This window comes from Blennius ocellaris (genome assembly GCF_963422515.1).
Source record: "Blennius ocellaris genome assembly, chromosome: 11".
Lineage (NCBI taxonomy): Eukaryota > Metazoa > Chordata > Actinopteri > Blenniiformes > Blenniidae > Blennius > Blennius ocellaris.
In genome coordinates this window covers 1,912,584-1,933,316 of record NC_137660.1, presented here as the reverse complement: position 1 = coordinate 1,933,316, position 20,733 = coordinate 1,912,584, and the positions used below count along the sequence as shown (strand labels likewise).

Below are 20,733 nucleotides of genomic sequence, written 5' to 3'. Positions count from 1 at the left end.
CCCAGGAGAATTAAAAAACATTGAATACATTTATCAAATATAATAATGTCCAATATATTTATGCAAATAAACTAACAATGGGACCTGAACTGTAAGTGACTGACATGAAATCAAACCTATCAATGTTGTTTAATGTCTGTGGCTTGGGGCACTTTTTAATTTGCCCATTGCCAAACCTGCTTGCTGATTGGATATGGTTGGTTCTGGTTTGTTTGCGCATGTTTGCTGACTCAGAGTGATGCTGAAAAACGAGAGTAGACTACTGTAACGCCATATTATCGGGGTGTCCAAATAACTGCTGAAAAGGTCTTCAATTAATTCAAAATGCTGCAGCAAGAATCTTGACAAGGACCAGCATAAGAGATCACATCACTCCAATACCAACCTCTCTTCATTGGCTCCCTGTTAAACCTAGAATAGAATTTATAATCCTTATAACTTATAAAGCTCTTAACAATCAGGCCCCATCATATCTTAAAGAACTGTTAGTCCCTTATCTCCCCTCATCTTCTGCTGCTTTTTCTGCTATTTCTTCTGCTTCTTCTCAAAAGTTAAATCCTCACTGATAAACATATGGGATTTGAGCAATGTAAAGGTCAGAGCATCCTCTGCCGTATGTTTCTGCAGGAATGCTGGTCGTGAACGTCACCTGGAGGAACAAGACGTACGTGGGAACTCTGCTGGACTGTACAAGACATGACTGGGCCCCCCCAAGGTAAATAAAGACCCCACACACCGATGGAGGCTATCTGCACCACATATAGAGTAAATTCTACAGTATGTGTGTTTGTGATTCAAGAGCCTATTTCGTTTGTACATCACTCAATAAAACACCCAAGACTTTTCTGTGTGGAGTTTCAATGTTCTCCATATATTTGTGTTGGTGAGTCTTGTGTCCTGCTGGCCCTGTCTCCAGTTTACATGGCTCTTTTCAGCATGTAAGCTCAGATTGGCTCCAACCCCTGTGAAGCTATCCTAGCAATCAAATTATATTTTGATCAACGTCTTAATGTTGGATGTTTCTAATTGGTAGACATCTTTAAAAAGAGGTGATAATCTTGGATTTTTAAGTGGCCAATTCAGACTTATTGAAAATAATAGATATACAATATGTGCAAGTTCTGGTGATTGCATCTCAAGCTGAAAGAGTCTTCTCAATTATCCACTTATTTTCTGCTCTGTTGGACTAAGGTGGAGGGTTTTGAACCCATCCTGAACCTGCTGCACAAGATGTTTCCCTTATGGGATAATAAAGCATGCTTGAACTTTACCCTGGACTTGTCTGTTGCTAAATAAGAGGTGCACTTACTTCCTGTGTGATATAAGTGGATATATTCGGTGACCTGTATACAGGGGGGAATCGCCACAGACGTGACTTCATCAACTCTGGACTGTATTAAAGGCTTTTAAATAGTGGATGCTTGTTTTTGTCCATTTGATGATTAAAGAGCTTATGACACTGAAACGTTTTTGAAAAAACAATACAAAATAAAAGTATTTTCATTATAAAAAGTTTTTGTCATACTGCCATCATCTGCAAGTAAAAGAAACTATGAAAAACGAGTGAACTCAAGTCAGGATTTTCGATTGCTTCAGAGAGACCTTTCTCAACCGTGTCCATCTTGCTGAGACGTCACAAGAGTAACAGGTTACAGCAGCTAGGCTCAACACGGCGATGGACGTACAGAAATATTTTCTGACATATCACACTGTTCAGCGGTAGTTGAAGACTTTTTTAAAGAAGAAGAGTATGGGAGAGTGTGCAGGAGCGTTGGAGTTTCAGGCCGAACAGATTTGGGGGGAATGTTGATGTAACTATGTCACAGATTCAGACAATCTGAAGGTGATGTGATTGTGTCCATATCAGTTCCAATGGGAAACAACAGAATAAGGACTGTAGATCTGATGTGATATGATGATACACGTTCCACTCACCAAGTCCTGAATCTACATTGAGCCTCTCACCTCACAGCCACAAGGTCTGGTGAAGACATTTCCTGTAGGAGGACTAATGAGGGACTATTAATAAATTAGCTCTGTTGTCAATCTATTTTGTGTAGTGAATGCCTGCTCCAATGCGCTTACTGCATAGACATACGCTAATCGATCCTTCACTATATGTGTAGAGCCTCTAGTCTATATAGTGAACGATCTACTAGAGTATGTCTATAGTGTCGACGTTGTCTGGAGAAGTTTGAACAGATTCTTTTTCACTCCGGTCCAAAGTTCTCAAACTGGCTCTTCTAGTTGTTGGAGGAACTGTGGAGTGCAGGAAGCCAACCACTTTCACTTACTTTGGGCCCGCCCAAAAGTAATTACTTTCTGGCACATGATCCACAAAGGAATAGTTGCTATGATTAGAACAAAACATGAATTTAATTGGAGAGAAGCAAAAATGTAGAATTTTATTTGGCAGGCTCATAAAGACTGGCCGTGGAATTAGGAACATGTCAAAATTAACCCCCAGGGTGCTAAAATATCTCTTTAGCGCCACCTAGAGAAATATAAACGGCCGCCACGGCCTGTAGGAATGTCGTAGAGAGATCAAACCAAAACTCAATTGTTCATCTCATCAAGACCTAAAATTCACGCAATACCCCAAACCTAAATCCGACAGGAAGTCCGCAATTTGGAGAAGCCATCGGTGGGGAATCCAAAATGGCCGACAATTTTTCCGCTTCCGGACGACCGCCGCCATCTTGTTTGGCCATTTTGATCCGAATCACCACCCCAGCGCCACTGTTGGTGGGAGGCAGTACTACATGCAATATGTTTTGTTCCGACGCACAATCACAGCGTCACTGTCGGTGGGAGGCAAGAGTACATGATCCGCAATGCAACCGTGCTCCTCAAGAACTGAAACCTCGCCAGTGCGGTATAAAAATGGCAGCATACGGCCGCTGACATGCTTGTTTGTGGACACCGACATACTTGTTTGCGGACGCCGCCATTATTGCTCACGGTCAGCGCCATACTACTCCCAAAACTCAAACCTCGCCAGTGCGGTATCACAATGGTGGCGTACGGGCGCCGACATACTAGTTTGTGGTTGTCGACATACTTGTTTGTGGTTGTCGACATACTTGTTTGTGGTTGTCGACATACTTGTTTGTGGCCGCCGCCATACGTGTTTGTGGTCGCCGCCATATTTAAAAGGACAAGTGACGTCACTGCTTCAGTTACGTCACGGTTTCATGGATCATGTTCAGTTTGAAGAAGCACAAGAACACTGGAGGAACATCCAGGTAGATATAATGATATTTTATATATATATATATATATATATATATATATCATATTCCATATTCAATGTATACAAACACAGCCTAGGAAAAAAAATGCTTTGAACAAAAATTATAATGAAGGTTTTGAGTTTCTTTATCAACCTGTAGTCATTTTCTTAAGAAAATGCTGAATCACTTTTCAATTACATAAATGATCTGATTCTCGTAAACAAAGAAAACTTTACAAATGTAGAAGAGGATGGAATCAAATTTTGAACAATTCATTTCAATGTCTCATCATAAAAACAGCCTCTGATCTCCAGGCTCAGGTGGAATAACTACAAACATTTCTGAAAAGAAATTAAACGTTGCTATTTGAGGCAATAATCTTACTGGTGAGGAATTATTGACAATGAAATGAGGCAGAATTATTTCAGACATCCTGAATCAGCTTTCATTCTATTTGTCATGTTTCCTTACCTTCAGGACAACATAGTGTCTCATCTACCCTTCTTCTCTATTCTAAATACTGCAGTACATTTACTCTTCTCTATTCTAAATACTGCAGTACATTTACTCTTCTCTATTCTAAATACTGTAGTACATTTACTCTTCTCTATTCTAAATACTGCAGTACATTTACTCTTCTCTATTCTAAATACTGTAGTACATTTACTCTTCTCTGTTCTAAATACTGCAGTACATTTACTCTTCTCTATTCTAAATACTGCAGTACATTTACTCTTCTCTATTCTAAATACTGCAGTACATTTACTCTTCTCTATTCTAAATACTGCAGTACATTTACTCTTCTCTGTTCTAAATACTGCAGTACATTTACTCTTCTCTATTCTAAATACTGCAGTACATTTACTCTTCTCTATTCTAAATACTGCAGTACATTTACTCTTCTCTGTTCTAAATACTGCAGTACATTTACTCTTCTCTGTTCTAAATACTGCAGTACATTTACTCTTCTCTATTCTAAATACTGCAGTACATTTACTCTTCTCTATTCTAAATACTGCAGTACATTTACTCTTCTCTATTCTAAATACTGCAGTACATTTACTCTTCTCTATTCTAAATACTGCAGTACATTTACTCTTCTCTATTCTAAATACTGCAGTACATTTACTCTTCTCTATTCTAAATACTGCAGTACATTTACTCTTCTCTATTCTAAATACTGCAGTACATTTACTCTTCTCTATTCTAAATACTGTAGTACATTTACTCTTCTCTATTCTAAATACTGCAGTACATTTACTCTTCTCTATTCTAAATACTGCAGTACATTTACTCTTCTCTGTTCTAAATACTGCAGTACATTTACTCTTCTCTATTCTAAATACTGCAGTACATTTACTCTTCTCTGTGGATCAAACCTTTATTCTGGAGACACTTGCTGTGGACATGATGGACCAAGTTGTCCAACTCTCTCTGAACCTATTTCAGCAAGACACTGCAGCTGGAACCACATCTGGAGAGTTCACCTACTAAACCAGTGGTTCTCAATTATTTTCTGTCACGCCCCCCCTAGAGGACAAAAAATGTTTCAGCCCCCCCCCCCCCGAATTGTACTACCATTGAGAACTTGATCATATTTATTTATTTATCTGTATAAACCACTGTATGAGTTGCTGCACCAGCATTCTGCATACAATCGCCTGATTATAAAAATAAATTAATAAAATGAGCTGGAGGCCCTTTTTTATCGTTCAAGCATGAATAAAGACAATAATACTGAAAGTCGCGCCTGCCTCACGCCCCCCCTGACACCCCACCACGCCCCCCCAGGGGGGCTCGCCCCACCATTTGAGAAGCACTGTACTAAACTGATCTGCCTACTTCATTCATTCATTCATGCAGTGACAATGTGGTGCATTAAGCAAAGCAAACTACAAGAATGGAGAGTAATTGTAGTTACTTCAGCAAGAAAGGAGTAAATGTCCATGACAAACCTTCAAAAAGTACCTCTGACAACTTTAAAAGAATAAAACATCCATGAATCATGTCATTGTTCTTTATTTTATACACAAGCACAGGTGACTTTGATAGAGAAAACTCATATGAGCAAGTGTGGAAATGAAAAGTCCCTCTAACAGGAAGAAACCTTTGCAGAAACCAGAGTTAGAGGTGGCGTCTTTTCTGCTGACCTGTTGGGGTGAGAGGACGGAAGAGAGGACAGAGGAGAGGACAGACAGATAGATAGATAAGAGAGAGATCCACTCTGAAAGCTCCGCCTCCATTCTACTTTTAGAAAACCTAGAACCTCCAGTAAACCAGAACTCTGAGAACCAAAAGTAAAGGTAAAGATTCCAATAGATGAGACGTAATGAGCAGCAGCAGTGCAGCTACACTCTACTATCAGGTGAAAACAGGAAGTTATGAGATTACTACACCATCACCAGGTGAAAATAGGAAGTAATCAGATTACTACACCATCACCAGGTGAAAATAGGAAGTAATCAGATTACTACACCATCACCAGGTGAAAATAGGAAGTAATCAGATTACTACACATCACCAGATGCATTCAGATTCTTGTTCATCATGTAGGCTGGTTCTCCAGTGAGAGAGTTAGAACGTTAGGTTGGTTCTCCAGTGAGAGAGCTAGAACGTTCTCCACTGGCTATGAGGACCTGGGCCTCCAGTCTTGTGTGACCTGAGCCCATCAGGATGTTGATGATGATCTGAAAAACACTGACAAGGTGCATGTAGATGGTTTCAAAAGACAAACTATTGGCCACTCTACTTCTTTAGCATCCCCCAGTCGATTGATCGTCTTACTTCTGGAAGTACAACATCAAAAACATAACCGATGAGTCTCAGGTCTTCTTGGTTCCTGTCACCTCCTCCATCTCTTCCAGTAGCTCCAACATCTGTTACAATACAGAGGAATAACAGTAAACAAATCAAGCTTATGTTATGTAAAAACTGTCAAACTTGATTGTGGAGATTTTTATTACCTGCGGGTCACTGAAACAACGTCTTCATGATGACGAGCTGCTGGAGGGCAGGGGATGCAGACGACATCTTCCACAGGTTCATTCTGTCTGAACGACCCTCCAGTCCATGAGGTCATCATGAAGCTCTGAAGCCAAAGAGCAAAGAGAGAAGAGAGAACAGATATTAGAACCACTAACAGCACAGTTTGTTTCACTCACCTTGATCTGCTCTCTGGAAAACACTAAGGATCTTCCTCCTCCTTCAACAGCCTCAATGATCCTGCAGAGAAAAACACCTTGTGGAAACCAATGAAAAGAAAAGTTCCACTTTCATTAAAGTCAAAACTGTCTGGGAATTATTGTTTCTGTGATTTAAACAATATTAATCACCAACTGTAGACAAGATGCAGAATCAGTTGATATTTTACTTTGACAATGTGATCATCAAACTCCTGTTGATGATTAAACCTTTATGAATGTAGTGACCTCATATAAAGACACAACTTCAACACAGAGTGCAGAATAAATATCTCACCAAGTGGTTCAGTCATTTCTGCCATACGACACACATCTATTGAATAATTGTACAAACTATTGTTGTAGTACCTTGTGCTCTCATTCGTGGTGTCACATCCACAGCTGGATGACTCCTCCAGATGTTTGTGGGATTTTAAGGCACAACCAACATGCAGCAGCCTTTGCAAAGTTTGCACTGCATCCATTCCAGCATTTCTGTGTCTAGATAAAAAAAAATCCTGCAAAACAAGAGATGTATTCACATTATTTTTGTTTAATTTTATTTAAAATAGAAGATTGCCTCTGAAAAAAGAACAAGTCAATCATCATCATTTATGTTTGTTATAACTTTCTGTTCACTTTACTGTGTTGATTTCACTGCAGTGTTTACATTATTTATATTTTTATACTTCTCTTAACTTATTATATTCATAGCCTGTATATATGTCAATTATTTCTATTGTTAGTGTGTGGAATTCTTTTTTAAATGCAGATGTGAAGAGAAATGCAATTTCAGTTCTCTATATGTGTGACACAGACATAAACATTTAACTTTATTGACAAACATCTAAATGTTGAATTATGTTATGCATTTGATTTAAAATGTCTCTCATAACCTTTAATAATTTTCTCATGTGAATGTGCTGATAAAAACTTTCATCCCAGATAGATTCCTATTAAGATGCCTGATTATAATAAATTAATTATTAGTCACATTTTAGTAACCAAGGATGAATAGTAATGTAATTTGACACATAAAGACACATGGTGACACAAAGTGAATATATATATATATATACAGCATCTATCTGGGATAAAAACACAGCAGCAAACTCGTTGTATACATCCATTAATACAGAATGATATGATTACTGGTGCAGTTCAATGTCAGCACATTCTTAATTCCTAACACACCAAAAGTTACTGGAGAAAGTTTTCACAAGACAAGAAATGACACTTAATACACCAAAACAAGGAAGGAGGATAGAAAGAGCAACTTAAACTTTCATTGCTCCTAACTTAACCACAAAACTCCTCCTACTCTCATTAACACTGATAAACTACTGCTTCTTATCAGAGCAGATTGATCGTTTCTATATAGACAACAAGGCAAATCTTTACCTTATGACAAAACAATCCTCCTTCTGTTGACATACGAAAGGCTGGAAAACAGAAACCATAAATGTGCGTCTTTTCAGCGAATGACTTCTTTTTGGCGTCATATATTTTCACCCCAAAAAGCCCCTCAACCTCTGTAGGAGAGTACATTTGACCCCCTAAACATACTCACATGCTCACCAAATGCTCATTAACACTGAATAACGTTATGAGAAAATGTACAAAATTGTGCCAAAAATGGGCACTCAAATGTCAAAATGTGCTCTCTAGCGCCATCTACGAACATTACAACCGCCACCAAAAAACACTTTAACGGCGACCACACACCCCCCCCCCCCTCTCCCACACGCACACACACACATGGGCATGCTGGACACACGGGCATGATGTGCAGAACTTCGACGTGAGGAGAAACGTGTGCCATTTATACTGCACGTGGCTCCCACTTCCAAACTGCAGGGGGCAGTGCATTGCAAACACACTTCCACCTCAGTATTAAATTAGAGCAGTAGAAGTAGACTTCTCTATGACGCTGCATTGAGCGCGACAAGCAGTGGTGCCGCCATCTTGGCCCAGTTCGCTCAGTCTAATCTGCTTGACAGAGCAATCAAGTATCAAGAGACTTTAATCAATCATAACTCGCTGAATACTGGACCGATCTTCACCTGTTTTTCTTTCCTGCAAACCTGATACATGTAGTTCTGATACTGGACACATGGTTTGGTGTATTTTCATGTTCATAGTGGAATAAATAATAGAATGTTCTGATTTGTGATCTATGATGGGCAATTTCTAAAACACACACACACAGACAGTGCAGAGCTCGTGGCAAGTTGAGAGGGATCTCACACAAACGCACACACACGCCTCTATTTTTGCATGGACACAAGTTTAACTGTTAACACCCCATGATGAGGGAACTGACTGCCTGACAAGGACAACGGGCAGATTTTCCTGGGAAATGTCAAGCTGAAGGGACACTTAGATGGCCAAAATACTTGGTCTGGACCAGATGACAATATTCAGGCCAGGGGTGATACACGTTTGCCTCCATACTACACTCTGGGTTCACTTCCATGCGTGCTCCTTGACGTAATGTAACGATCCTGTAAATCCCCATAGAGGGTCGGAGCCCAGCGCACAGGGTAGATGACGAGTTTGACATCACGTGTAGTTAAGTTTCACTTGTGACTCAGGTTAAGTTTGTGAACAACAGTGTCCAGCTCCTGCTGAATTTCCTCCTGTTTCTGAAAAGAGCGACGCAACACGGCTGTCTTTTAACAACCTTGTTAAAAGACCGTGATGTTGTGGCGCGCGCCTACGTTTCAATAAGCCCAGCTAACAACTCAACCAGTTAGCGCAAAGCGGCGCATGTAAACCACAATGGCCAATTTATGGCCAATGAAATATTGCAGGCAAACCGAGACGAGCGATCGTCACGACCAATCAGCAGATGGCGCCGCCGTCACTCCTCCTCACAGACCCATTCCACCGTGCTGGGTACCTCAACAGAGGGGTAGCGGAAAATCATACCCAGCGGTAATGGGTTCTTTCCTTACCATCCACAACTGCGCCAAAACCCGTCCCACCCCGCAACGCTTTGGGACAGAAAGTGCAGTGGAACTGCGCCTATAAGGCCCATGGGCCAAAACCAGCTGCAAGAGACAAGGAGGTTTAAAACATTTTTTTTACAGGTTTTCTTTATTTTGTGCAAAATGTTTCATCAGTAAACACTGCTTAAATCTTGGATTCAAAAATAACCTTAGTCTTTCGATATGCAGATATGTCTGAGGAGGAGCAGAAAATAGGAGGAGGAAGAGGTGAAGCACAACAGAGCAGGAGGAGGAGGAGGTGGAGAAGAGAGCAGCAGGGGGGGGGAGCAGAGGAGCAGGAGGGGAGGAGGAGGAGCAGAAAGGAAGGAGGGGGAGGAGGAGCAACAGCTTTGTAATGCTGTTTAATGCTAATTCTAGGCGAGTTAGCTTAGCAGATTAGCATGTGAGATAAGACCAGATTTCAGCTCAGGAGCACCTGAGGAGTAACCTGTGTGATTTTTCAGGTAGATAACGGGTACTAGCCTAGCATGCTAGTTAGCATGCAAGGCTAGTACCCTAACCTCCCAGAGAGGGTTTGCTTTTTCAACAAAATATGTGCGGTGTGCAGACTTTATGGTGTGAGTTTACTTTAATTAAAGATGTTATGGTGTTCGAAAGCTCTGACTGCATTTCTGTGGGGGAACCCAGCAGTGGCATGCCCAACTGCCACATATACTTTTCACTGTTATTTTTAATGGTGTTGGGATTTATGGTTGGTTATTAGCATTACAATTACTGTCAATAATAGATTACTGAATGTAAGTGATTTATGATGAAGTGATGAAAAATGTTAATTATTAATGGAAGTAGACGCTAATTTACTCTAACAACTCCTAAAGTAATTGAGTAATTACTTTATAATTAATGAATTATCAAAAATTATTTATGAATGAAAAATGATTCATTTGAATAGATTGGTTATTTATTAATTCAAATCAAATAATAATTAAATGGGGCACCACCAGCTAAACTAGAAATGGCTAAAACCAAAATTTCAGTCTCGTTTGTAAAAAGGGTTTATTTAAGTTGTTAATATTTAACCGAGATTAGATACCACGAGTGCACGGCGGCCACACGTGACGGGTTAATGAAAGTGAGAGGAAAGAGGAGAGGAGAACAGTTCTGGTGAGGTCTTGGGTCTGAAATTCGGTTCTCCACACAGGGATCAAAGTTAGCTTCGGGAAGTTAAATCGGATGTCTGATGTCTGGGGTGGAAAATGGGGTTTCGGACAGGATTGCACGTGAACATCGCATTCACCCACGTACACAAACAGATGTTGCAGCTTGGTGCTGCTGCTAACTTAATGACACATTGCATATTAGCTTCAGGCTAATCTAACAGTGCCCAGACAAAAGCTCTTACTGTTAGCTGTTTACGGTTGTTCAATATCATTTGTGGGGCGGTGCGCGGTGCTGTGAGCTGTGGTAATTTGTCCATGATTCCTGGGTTTGAGTCCAGCGTCCCGGTGGCCAGACTTGGGCACCGGGACACGGGTGTCAGGGGGGCGTGAGGCAGGCGCGACTTTCAGTATTAGTGTCTTTATTCATGCTTGAACGATTAAAAAAAAGGGTCTCCAGCTCATTTTATGAAGTTATTTTGATAATCAGGCGATTGTATGCAGAATGCTGGTGCCAGCAACTCATACAGTGGTTTATACAGATAAATAAATAAATATTATCAAGTTCTCAGTGAGTGCAGTGACCAAAGTGGGCTTCAGGTTAGCAGGCACAATAAACTGCACGGCTGGAGAGGAAAGAACATGGCTTAGACGCAAATCTGTCTTGGAGTGAATTTAGTTCTTCTGGGTGCACACTTTTATCCCTGCGCGTCATGTTCCTGACATCCCACTGTGCTCGGGATAGCCTGGCCAGTCAGAGCGGGGTTCGCCTCAGAGGTTCCGGCTGGTGATGGAGGCCTTGGATTCCCCTGGTGCTAGAGAGCAGTGCTGCAACTTGGGGGGGGGGGGGGGGGGGGGGGTGTGAGTGAACTGTGGATGCCGGACCAAACAATGGCAAAAAGAGTTAACATGGAATATGGTGTCTGTCATGTTTTTTTTTTTTTTTTTATGAAATAAAGATCCTCATCTCTAAATCCTTTTTGTGTTTTCAGGTTCTGTGAGTCTCCCACTAGCGATGTGGAAATGCGGAGTGGCCGCGGGCGAGGTAAGAGGATACGTCCAAGCGGCAACACGCCACTGAACGACAACAGCAACTCCTCGGACAACAAGGGTGGCAACAGCAGCAAGACGCGAGGTGCTGCCACCAACAGCAAAGGCCGACGAGGCAGCCAGACAGCCAGCTATGCAGAGGATGTACAGGCCAGCCCATCCTCAGCCAAGAGGAAGACCAAGCCCGCCTCAGACATGGAGCCTACCTCCAGCTCCGAGGACACCAAAGCCTCAAAGCGCATGAGAACAAATTCAACCAGTACTGGGGCTCCTGGTCCCGGAGGAAAGACGGACCCCCATGCCCCTACACACCTGGATCGGACCTGCCCCTCCCCTGTGCTCATCGATTGCCCCCATCCCAACTGCAACAAAAAGTACAAGCATATCAATGGACTTAAGTACCACCAGGCTCGTGCCCACAATGACCACGATATTCGTTTGGACCAGGATGGGGACAGTGAATATGGCGATGAACTCGCACTCCATCTCGACCCCAACTACTGCAATGGTGCTGCCATCTCCCCGGCCCGTTCCACTACGCCCAAAGGTCGTGGTTTCGATGCCCCCTCCCCTTCACCAGGCAAGTTGGCATCTAAGGGAAAGAAGAAGTCAGTGGAGGCTGACCCCGAGGTTACAGATGGCGGCGAGGAGGGAGGGTGTCTGACTGATGAGGCCAGCAATGATGGAATGGATGACAGAAAAGCCAAGAAATCAGGGTCTGGGGGCAAATCTGACAAACTGGCACAGAAAAGCTTGAAATCAGCCCGTCCCGGAACCCACGCCACACCCAGAGTTCCCTCACCCCACTCCCTGCAGGTGTCCTCCCCGGCACTGGGCTCAATGGTGCAGTCAGTACCCAAGAGCCCCCAACTGAAGAGCATTCAATCCAAAAACCCTCCACTCAATGACCCCGCCTCCAGCCCCCCCCTGGCCAAGGAGAAGAAAAAGAAAGACAAGAAAAAGAAGGAAGGCGGGAAGGAAGGGGACAGTCCCAAGGCCATTGCCAAGGCGGGGAGGCCAGAAGAGGGTAAGAGCCCCTACTCTGAGTTATCAGATGCTTTGCTCAATGGCTCCACGGAAGCTCACCAGAGCAGGTTAGCCAGCATTAAAGCAGAAGCAGACAAGGTGTACAGCTTCTCAGACAATGCACCAAGCCCATCCATCGGCGTGGCCAGCAGGATGGAAGGAGGCCCTCTCCACCTCAACCAGAATGGCGCTGACAACATGTCAGTTAAGACCAGTAGCCCTGCCTACTCAGACATTTCTGATGCGGGGGAGGATGGCGAGGGCAAAGCCGAGGTGGTGAAGGTCAAGGCGGAGCCAGACCAGGGACCACGAGAAGGAGTGAAAAAGGCATTGTTCCCCCCTCAGGCTCCCAGTAAGGAATCACCATACTACCCCAACTATGACTCTTACTACTCCCCCAGCTTCCCCAACCCCAGCCCTGGTGTAGCACCTGCAGCGGCGCCCCACATAGAGGGAGCGCAGGTGAAGGTGAAGAAGGAGGAGGAGCTGGAGATGGGAGAGGAGGGTAAAGTGAAGATGGAGCCTCAGGAGGAGAGGAAGGCGGAACAAGGCCCTCAGCAGCCATCAGTCATCCAGCAGCACTCCAATATGTACTCCCAGCCTATTTATTACAATCAGTACTACATGCCCCCCTACTCGTACTCCCCGGACCAGGCCTACCATGCCCACTTATTGGCCTCCAACCCTGCATACCGCCAGCAGTATGAAGAGAGGCAGCGGCAGGCAGACAAGAAGGTGGAGGGCAAAGAGAGAGAGTCTGCTGGGAAAGAGGAGTGGAAGCAGAAAGCGACTGTACCACCCACTCTGTCCAGAGCCCCCAGCCTCACCGACCTGGGGGCAAAAGGAGGACTGAACCCAGTCAAGCCTAAAGAGCCCTCAGCAGGTTCAGAACACACTAAGTCTGTCATCATGGCAAAGGGAGAGGAGGCTAAGGCCTCACCCACCTCACACCCTGAGGGTCTGAAGATCAAGCTGAGTGAAACCGGGCATCATGGGAAGGAGGAGATGAAGTCGGGGCTGGATTCAGGTCGGCCTGCAGGTGTAGACCCGACCATGTGGTACCGACGGGTAACTGTGTGTTTATCTCAACTGTCCGTGTGTGTGCATGTGTGTACAGTCTGTGTATAGTTGGGTTTCTACTCTACGTTTCTTCTCCCGCAGGAGGCGGACTCGCGCCTGTGGCCCTATGTCTACCCCAGCAAATACTCGGAGGTCCCCAAACTCCAGGAGGAGGACCGGTGGAAAGACGAGAGGGAGAGGGAGCGGGAACAGGAGAAGAAAGGGAAGGAGGACAGGGCACGGCCAAAGGAGGGCCTTCAGAAAGAGGAGGCCAAAGAGGGGGTCGAGAGCCGCATGCAGCCGGAGGAGCACAGAGGGGGAGGGAAGGAGCCGCGGCCATCTCACATGCAATTCTCCTCATCTCTGGGCCAGCACCAGGGTTACATGCCCTACATGCATGGACCTTATGCCTACAGCCAGGGCTACGAGCCGGGCCACCCAGGCTACAGAGGCATCCCTTCTGTCATGATGCAGAATTATCCAGGTATGAGAACCGTACTTGTTTCAAATACCGACAGAAACATCTCAGACACAAAGCTGAACCCACTCTGGGGTGAAATCTATTGCTTTAAATACTCGTAGTGTGTTTATAGTGATATTAAACTGGATTTGCTGCAATACCACGACCTGAAGACGAATGGATTCATGAACTCGTTCAACTCCTTTCTTTTCTGAATAACATATCTTCCAATCCTAAGGTTAAGTTGCAGTTGCCATTGTTGTGAATGTGAGTGAAAATGTTGCGATGGAAGTTGTATGCACACCACTGGCAACAGGAGTGAGTCACAAAAATGAAGGACATAAATAACTAACCATAAGATTGATGGGAAACCTAACAGCAGCTGTTAAAAGTGAATCAGATGAGACCAATTAATGTAACAAACGCACAGTAAGAAAAAACACAATTCTGACAGTGACTCGATCCCATAATGCTTTGCACTTTGGCTGTTTATGACTTCCAAACATGACCTGATCTCAACTAATCGAGTACCAATCTGTTGAAACTTTCTCCTTGTTCAGAGTCTGATCAGGAACAGACAATTGCCATATTTTTACTATATTGATACTTTCATACAGTATACACTCCACCAGTGTAATTCATATGTTTTCTTCCTGTTAATGGCACATTTCTTTATAGGTAAAAAAGACTGCAGGAGGTGTTGAATGCCCCTCTGTCATGTTCTTTCAAACAAGACAAAAATCCATGGGCATTAATGAAAAGACACACTCCAGCTTTTAAAAGAAGTCACTGATTGTAACTTCAATAGTGACATTTTCCATGTACCTAACGAGTCAGTCATCACAGTCAGTAGTTCCAAAATGATCGTATAAATCGTGAGCGAATGATTTGGGTGAGGTTGGAGAACACGGTAGAATTCAACTTTTCTTTAGTGTTGACATGTCTGATTCTCATTCAATATAATGTGTTCAAGCTAATGTGTGTGTTAAATGTGCCGGCTTCATGTCCAAACTATGACCCTCTAACTTGGTGAACCGCTTCTCTTCAGCCTCGTATCTCCCGCCCGGTTACTCTTTTAACCCGTACGGAGGGAAGGTTCCCGTGGGGGAGGACGGAGAGAAACCCTCTAGGTCCAGTCCGACTGTGAAGCCCCCCGGCGAGGCTAAAGCTCTGGACCTGCTGCAGCAACACGCCAGCCAGTACAAGAGCAAGTCGCCATCCATCCAAGACAATAAGCCGCCGCATGAACGGGATCGAGACCGGGAGAGGGAAGGCGACCGGCCACGGTCCTCCCCCTCCCAACGCATCCTGTCTTCTCACCACCACCTGGGGTACCCCTTACTGTCAGGACAGTACGACCTCTCCTACGCCTCAGGTGAGATTCACTCTCGCCCCGAAGTGCAACATTTTAATAACAAATCATGTTTAAAAAATGAAAAAACTGCAGCATAAAACACACCTTGTAAAGCATTTATTATAAGTCATCTCCTGATCGCAACACTCAACATGATCATATTTCCAGCCAGGTCTTGAAGTTGGTTTCCTATTGGTTTGTGTGCCACCCAATGCCCTTAAATTACACCATGTGTACCAGCTGGAACCAGACTTTAATACAGCACGACCAGGGATTATATAACTGAGTTTTAGAATGATATGAGTGCCACCAAGTAGGATGTATCAGCCCTTTTGCTCACCTGTTGATCTAAATAGTTCAAACAAGATCTTTGAAAATGAGATTACCCCCCCCCCCCCCCCCCCAGGTCTCTCCTCCTCTGCCATCGTAGCCAGCCAGCAGGCATCAGCTCCATCCATGTACCCACCCGCGCGGAGGTGAGACAGGTAAGAAATCAAACCTTTATTGAATTTTCTTCATACAAACCCCATCACTCAGAGTGAAGCCAGCAGCTTCACAAATGTCCAAAACCTTCTGCTTCCATTTTCTATTCTAACCCTAACCCAAACCCTGAAATCTGATGCCTTTCCCAAACGTGACCCAAAACATAATATTCATATATCACATATGAGTGTTGTAAAAGCCGAAAAACGGCATTGTCCCTGCTCTGTAAAGTACATCTTAAGATTAATAATCTATTAATTTTCATCATATTAGTCATACAAGTCTTTACCTGGGTCAAAATGGACCTGGAGACATGAAACACTCACAATATGGAAGAGTAAGCAAATACATTCTGATGTTTTACCTTTGTTGTTTACTGAGGGTATCTATTGTGAAATCACAGCTCAGGAGCAGCATCTTGTGGTCAACAGTGGAAACTTCATCTGCTTGTCTCAGCATTTAGAAATACGAGTTGTTTCATGTTCATGTCTGCAAATGAGGATTTTTGTGTGCTAATTGAACAACACAAACAGGTGGCTGGAGATGATAAAAGAAGTTGAAATTGGCAAATTTAATGAAATCAATAGTGTAATGAAATGGTAAAAAATAATTTCTGAGCATAATGTTCAGATTCAATTATTGCACTCACAACACTTATATTTAATAAGAAAACCACACAAACAGCGGGAAATGTTTATTTATTTTTTCCAAGAAACTCTGACTTAAGATTATATTATTCCAATTCTGAGGTTATTGGCCGTGTTACATTTAAAATGTGCGAAGTTATTGTGGTCTGGTGAGTTCACTGCCAGCACCTACAATCATGTGGTGTCTCTCTCTCTCTCTCTCTCTCTCTCTCTCCGGCAGGCACACCTGGTCCGCTCACCTCCACGTCTCCGTCATGTGACTGGATCACATGAGGAAGATTTTCTGTGTTAAACATCAGTTCAATGGTGTTATGTGTACATTTGATACCTCTGTCTGGATGCCCCTGAGCCTTGAGAAGCTTGATGACAGTTGTTACTGCTGTTGCTGAGCTGGGGCAGGGGGTTATTATTGTTTTGGGGGGTTTTTTATGCCCCCCTGACATTTTACCCCCCTCCCCGAGACTGAACTCCACACTGACCTCTGAGATAAGCGGCACTTAGGCTCATGGTCACACCTCCACCTGGATGTGTCTCAGCTTTAGGCAAACTGAAGTGAACATGGTGGAGGGAGGGCCGAGCCGTCCCAGGACAGGCCCTTCCAAAGTGTGTAGCTGTAATGTACTGTGTGTGTGTGTGTGTGTGTGTGTGTGTGTGTGTGTGTGTGTGTGTGTGTGTGTGTGTGTGTGTGTGTGTGTGTGTGTGTGTGTGTGTGTGTGTGTGTGTGTGTGTGTGTGTGTGTGTGTAAATACTGTACAAATGAATTATTTTAAAGAGCCTGTTTTATGATGTTGGATTTCTTACTCTTCTTTTTGTCTGGTAGCCTCTGCCTCTGTTTTTTACCGTTGTTGAGCAGATATTAAACCTGTAGCTGGTGGAACAGCGCTCCAACTCTGACTCTTCTTTTATTCCAGTGAAACAAGCCTGTGTTCAATATCCTCAAATTCTGTATTACGGTCTGCATGAACCACATTTAGACTGATGTGATCCAAACTACAAGATAATCTTTATTTCTACTAGTGGGACAAATTCAATCAAAATGCAATGCAGGCATTTATTTTTTCCGCACTAATATCAATTTCCTTTTTTTCTTAGAGTTTAAGTCACTTTTTTCAGATGGTCTACAACTTTTAAGAAGCACTTGATCTATATATTTATACCAGTGCATCCCGACCAGTGTAGATCACTGTTAAGTTTGTTTTCCACGATATTTCCATGCTGAAAAAGTATTTTGAGATATAAGATGACTGCAGAAGAAGGAGGAAAATCCAGGAGAGAGTACCTATTTGGTTATTTCAAGATGAGGAAAAGAACTCAACTGCCGTTTCAAATTTTATGCAATTACACAATATTTAGAGTAAAAAAAGACATCTCCATAAATACATTTGCATTAAAAAATATTGTTTTCTACTGAAGTGGCTTCCAGTTCATTTGCGTTTGACCTGTGGTGTGAAGTGTTTGACAAACTTCAGATGTGTGTGGATGTTTTAGGGTTTTGTCAAACCTGTGAGTGTGTGTTGGTTTTTTTAAGTGGAGATTGTACAAGATGTTCAGGAAAAATCTGCTAACGTACAATTAAACTATTAAACTCTGTTTTGTTGTATGTAGTTACAGTTGGGCTCCAGTACCCCTTGACAGGTACATCGGCAAAAATTTGAATACTCTGATAAATTTCAATATTTCATCAGTAATTTCAGAAAGTGAAACTATATTTATAAATATAATTGATTAAATTTTTTTTGGTTTATGGGACAACACTGAACAGATGACATTTTGATACAATGTGAAGTTGTCTGTGTACAGGCTTGTATGACGGTATAAAATTACTTTCACCTCAATATAACTCAACATGTCTCAACCCCTGGCAACGAAGGTGATTCACCCAAAGTGAAAATGTTCAAATGTTTTGACCAAAATTTGTGGTCAATATTCAAAGTCAATATTTTGTCGCCACCATTATTTTTTCAGCACTGTCTTAATCTCGTTGGGCCTGGAGTTCATTGGAGCTTCACAGATTTCCACTGGAATCCTGTTCCACTACTACATGCCCACATCATGGAGCTGGTGGATGTTGGAGAGCAGGCTCTACTTCCATGTGAGGTGGCCCTACAGACGCTTAATAGAGTTTAGTTTTGGAAACATGCTTGACCACTCCATCACCTTTACCCTCAGCTTTCTTTTACAAGTCATGAGTTGTCTCAGTGTTCTTTGTGTTGGAACACTGCCCTGCAGCCCAGTTTGTGCTTCAGTATGTCACAGCACAATCCTGTGGATGACATTGACTCTGAAGAAGTCTGGAAGAGGACTTGAGGCCGTCCACACCAGGAAACCGGTTAAACTGAACATGCTGGTGCTCCAGCCCACGGGCCAGACACGGCCCACCTCCACATTTGGACCAGCCCCCTGAACAATACCAGAGACGCATATTGATTTTTTTTTTGTATTGAATTTAATAGAATTGCATTTATTGTCATTGTAACAGACACAATGAAATTACATAGAAAGTAAGAAAGAAGGACAAGAGGTGAGGAGAGGAGGAAAAAAAGACAGTTTACATACTGTGCTCTGAGGAGCACAGTCTGTAATTAGGAAAAAAATCTACCTCAGGCACATTGAAGCATGAGCAAAGACAGTTTACAACATATCTCAACAACATATCTCAAGACAAGGCACTTTGGTCATAGGAAGGGTAGTTTTGCAGCCCGCCGCTTGGAGGAGGTGTCTCGGCGGGCAGCCCAACAGGCGTGCAGCCATTTCTCCCCCCACAGCCTCTGCTTGGAGTTGGGGAGGGGGGGTGTAGCAAAGGTACTGGTGAATTCCAGTGGGCCAACATATCAGGGATGGGGAGGGGGGGTGCAGCAAAGGTACTGGTGAATTCCAGTGGGCCAAAGTATCAGGGAAAGGGTGGAGCGGAGCCTTCTTTCCATGCTCACATCCAGGAGAGTTGAAGACAAAACACCAGCCTCGACGACTGGGTGTTTGGGAATCCGAAATGTAGATCAGATTTGTTTTCATTCAGGCGATTCAGCTTTATCTTTCGACCTCGACTGTCTCTGGTCTTCATGCTGCTTCAAATTGTGGCCCCCCAATTTTTTTTTTTTAGCATTCCAGCAGAGTTTTTAAACTTCTCCAAGATGGTTCCAATTTCACATAAACGTTCAAGAGTCGTGACTTGCGTACTCTTGAGTTCGTTTATCCGGCTGCAAACATCCCATCGTGACATGCGGGCTCTCCTTCGCCCGATCGTCGTGTCGTACAAATGTGGTCGATCGCATTGAGAGACCAGCTGATCAGTTAGATGTGACACGAGACAGTACAGGTCAGTCACAGCTCGACATTAAGGCTTACCCGAACGTCCGGGGCAAGTAAAAGCTTTCCTCGGGCAAGTGAATCATCTACCCAGCTTGTCCGAATGGGCTAGTGGGTTTTTTTGAGTGATATTTTGACATTGTTTCGGCAAAAATCACTTGGTATCGCCAACAGTTCATGCCACCGCAGGGCGGTACCATTTCTCGCGGCGATTTCTCACATTATTCTCATCTGAACACCGATGATAGCATGGTAAGATGCTTGACGCCGATCGCGGCCCCTATTTTCTTCCCAATTCGTGCAAGAGATGTCAGTGGATTCCATCAATGGAAATCCAAGATGGCGGTGTTGCGGGTGCCGCCATAGTCGTTTACTGGTCGCTGCCATCTTGAAATGGTGCAAGGTGGAAGCATGACCAGAAATGACGCAAATTCATACACCGGAAGTGACGTTCACAAAAGCGACATACAGGAAGTGATGTGTACCGAAAACATAGGGAATTACATTTCTGGAGTTATGTGACGGAAATGACGAAACACAGAAGCCATTCGTGGAAAAGACGCACATTTATGGTTTCTTTTTTCCAGCCTTTCGTATCTCAACAGAGCGGAGGATTGTCTTCTCATCAGGTAAAGATTTGCCTTGTTGTCTATATAGAAACGATCAATCTGCTCTAATAAGAAGCAGTAGTTTATCAGTGTTAATGAGAGGAGGAGGAGTTTTGTGGTTAAGTTAGGAGCAATGAAAGTTTAAGTTGCTCTTTCTATCCTCGTGCTTTGTTTTGGTGTATTAAGTGTCATTTCTTGTCTTGTGAAAACTTTCTCCAGT

At 43.3% G+C, this 20,733-nt stretch overlaps 1 protein-coding gene across 2 annotated transcripts in view; it reads left to right on the top strand.

The window, feature by feature from the left end:
* Positions 1–17,458, top strand: part of LOC308136644 (zinc finger protein 609-like) — a 50,028-nt gene extending 32,570 nt beyond the window's left edge. Inside the window, exons 4-9 of one of the 2 annotated variants that reach the window (XM_080505083.1) lie at positions 628–715; positions 11,513–13,664; positions 13,758–14,139; positions 15,164–15,490; positions 15,876–15,954; positions 16,820–17,458. In XM_080505083.1, coding sequence (XP_080361209.1) covers positions 628–715; positions 11,513–13,664; positions 13,758–14,139; positions 15,164–15,490; positions 15,876–15,949 — 3,023 coding nt within the window. In that variant the 3' untranslated portion in view covers positions 15,950–15,954; positions 16,820–17,458. Of the gene's footprint in view, positions 1–627; positions 716–11,512; positions 13,671–13,757; positions 14,140–15,163; positions 15,491–15,875; positions 15,955–16,819 lie in introns of both variants that reach the window. The other variant, XM_080505082.1, reaches the window with a different exon arrangement.
* Positions 17,459–20,733: the final 3,275 nt, after the last annotated feature.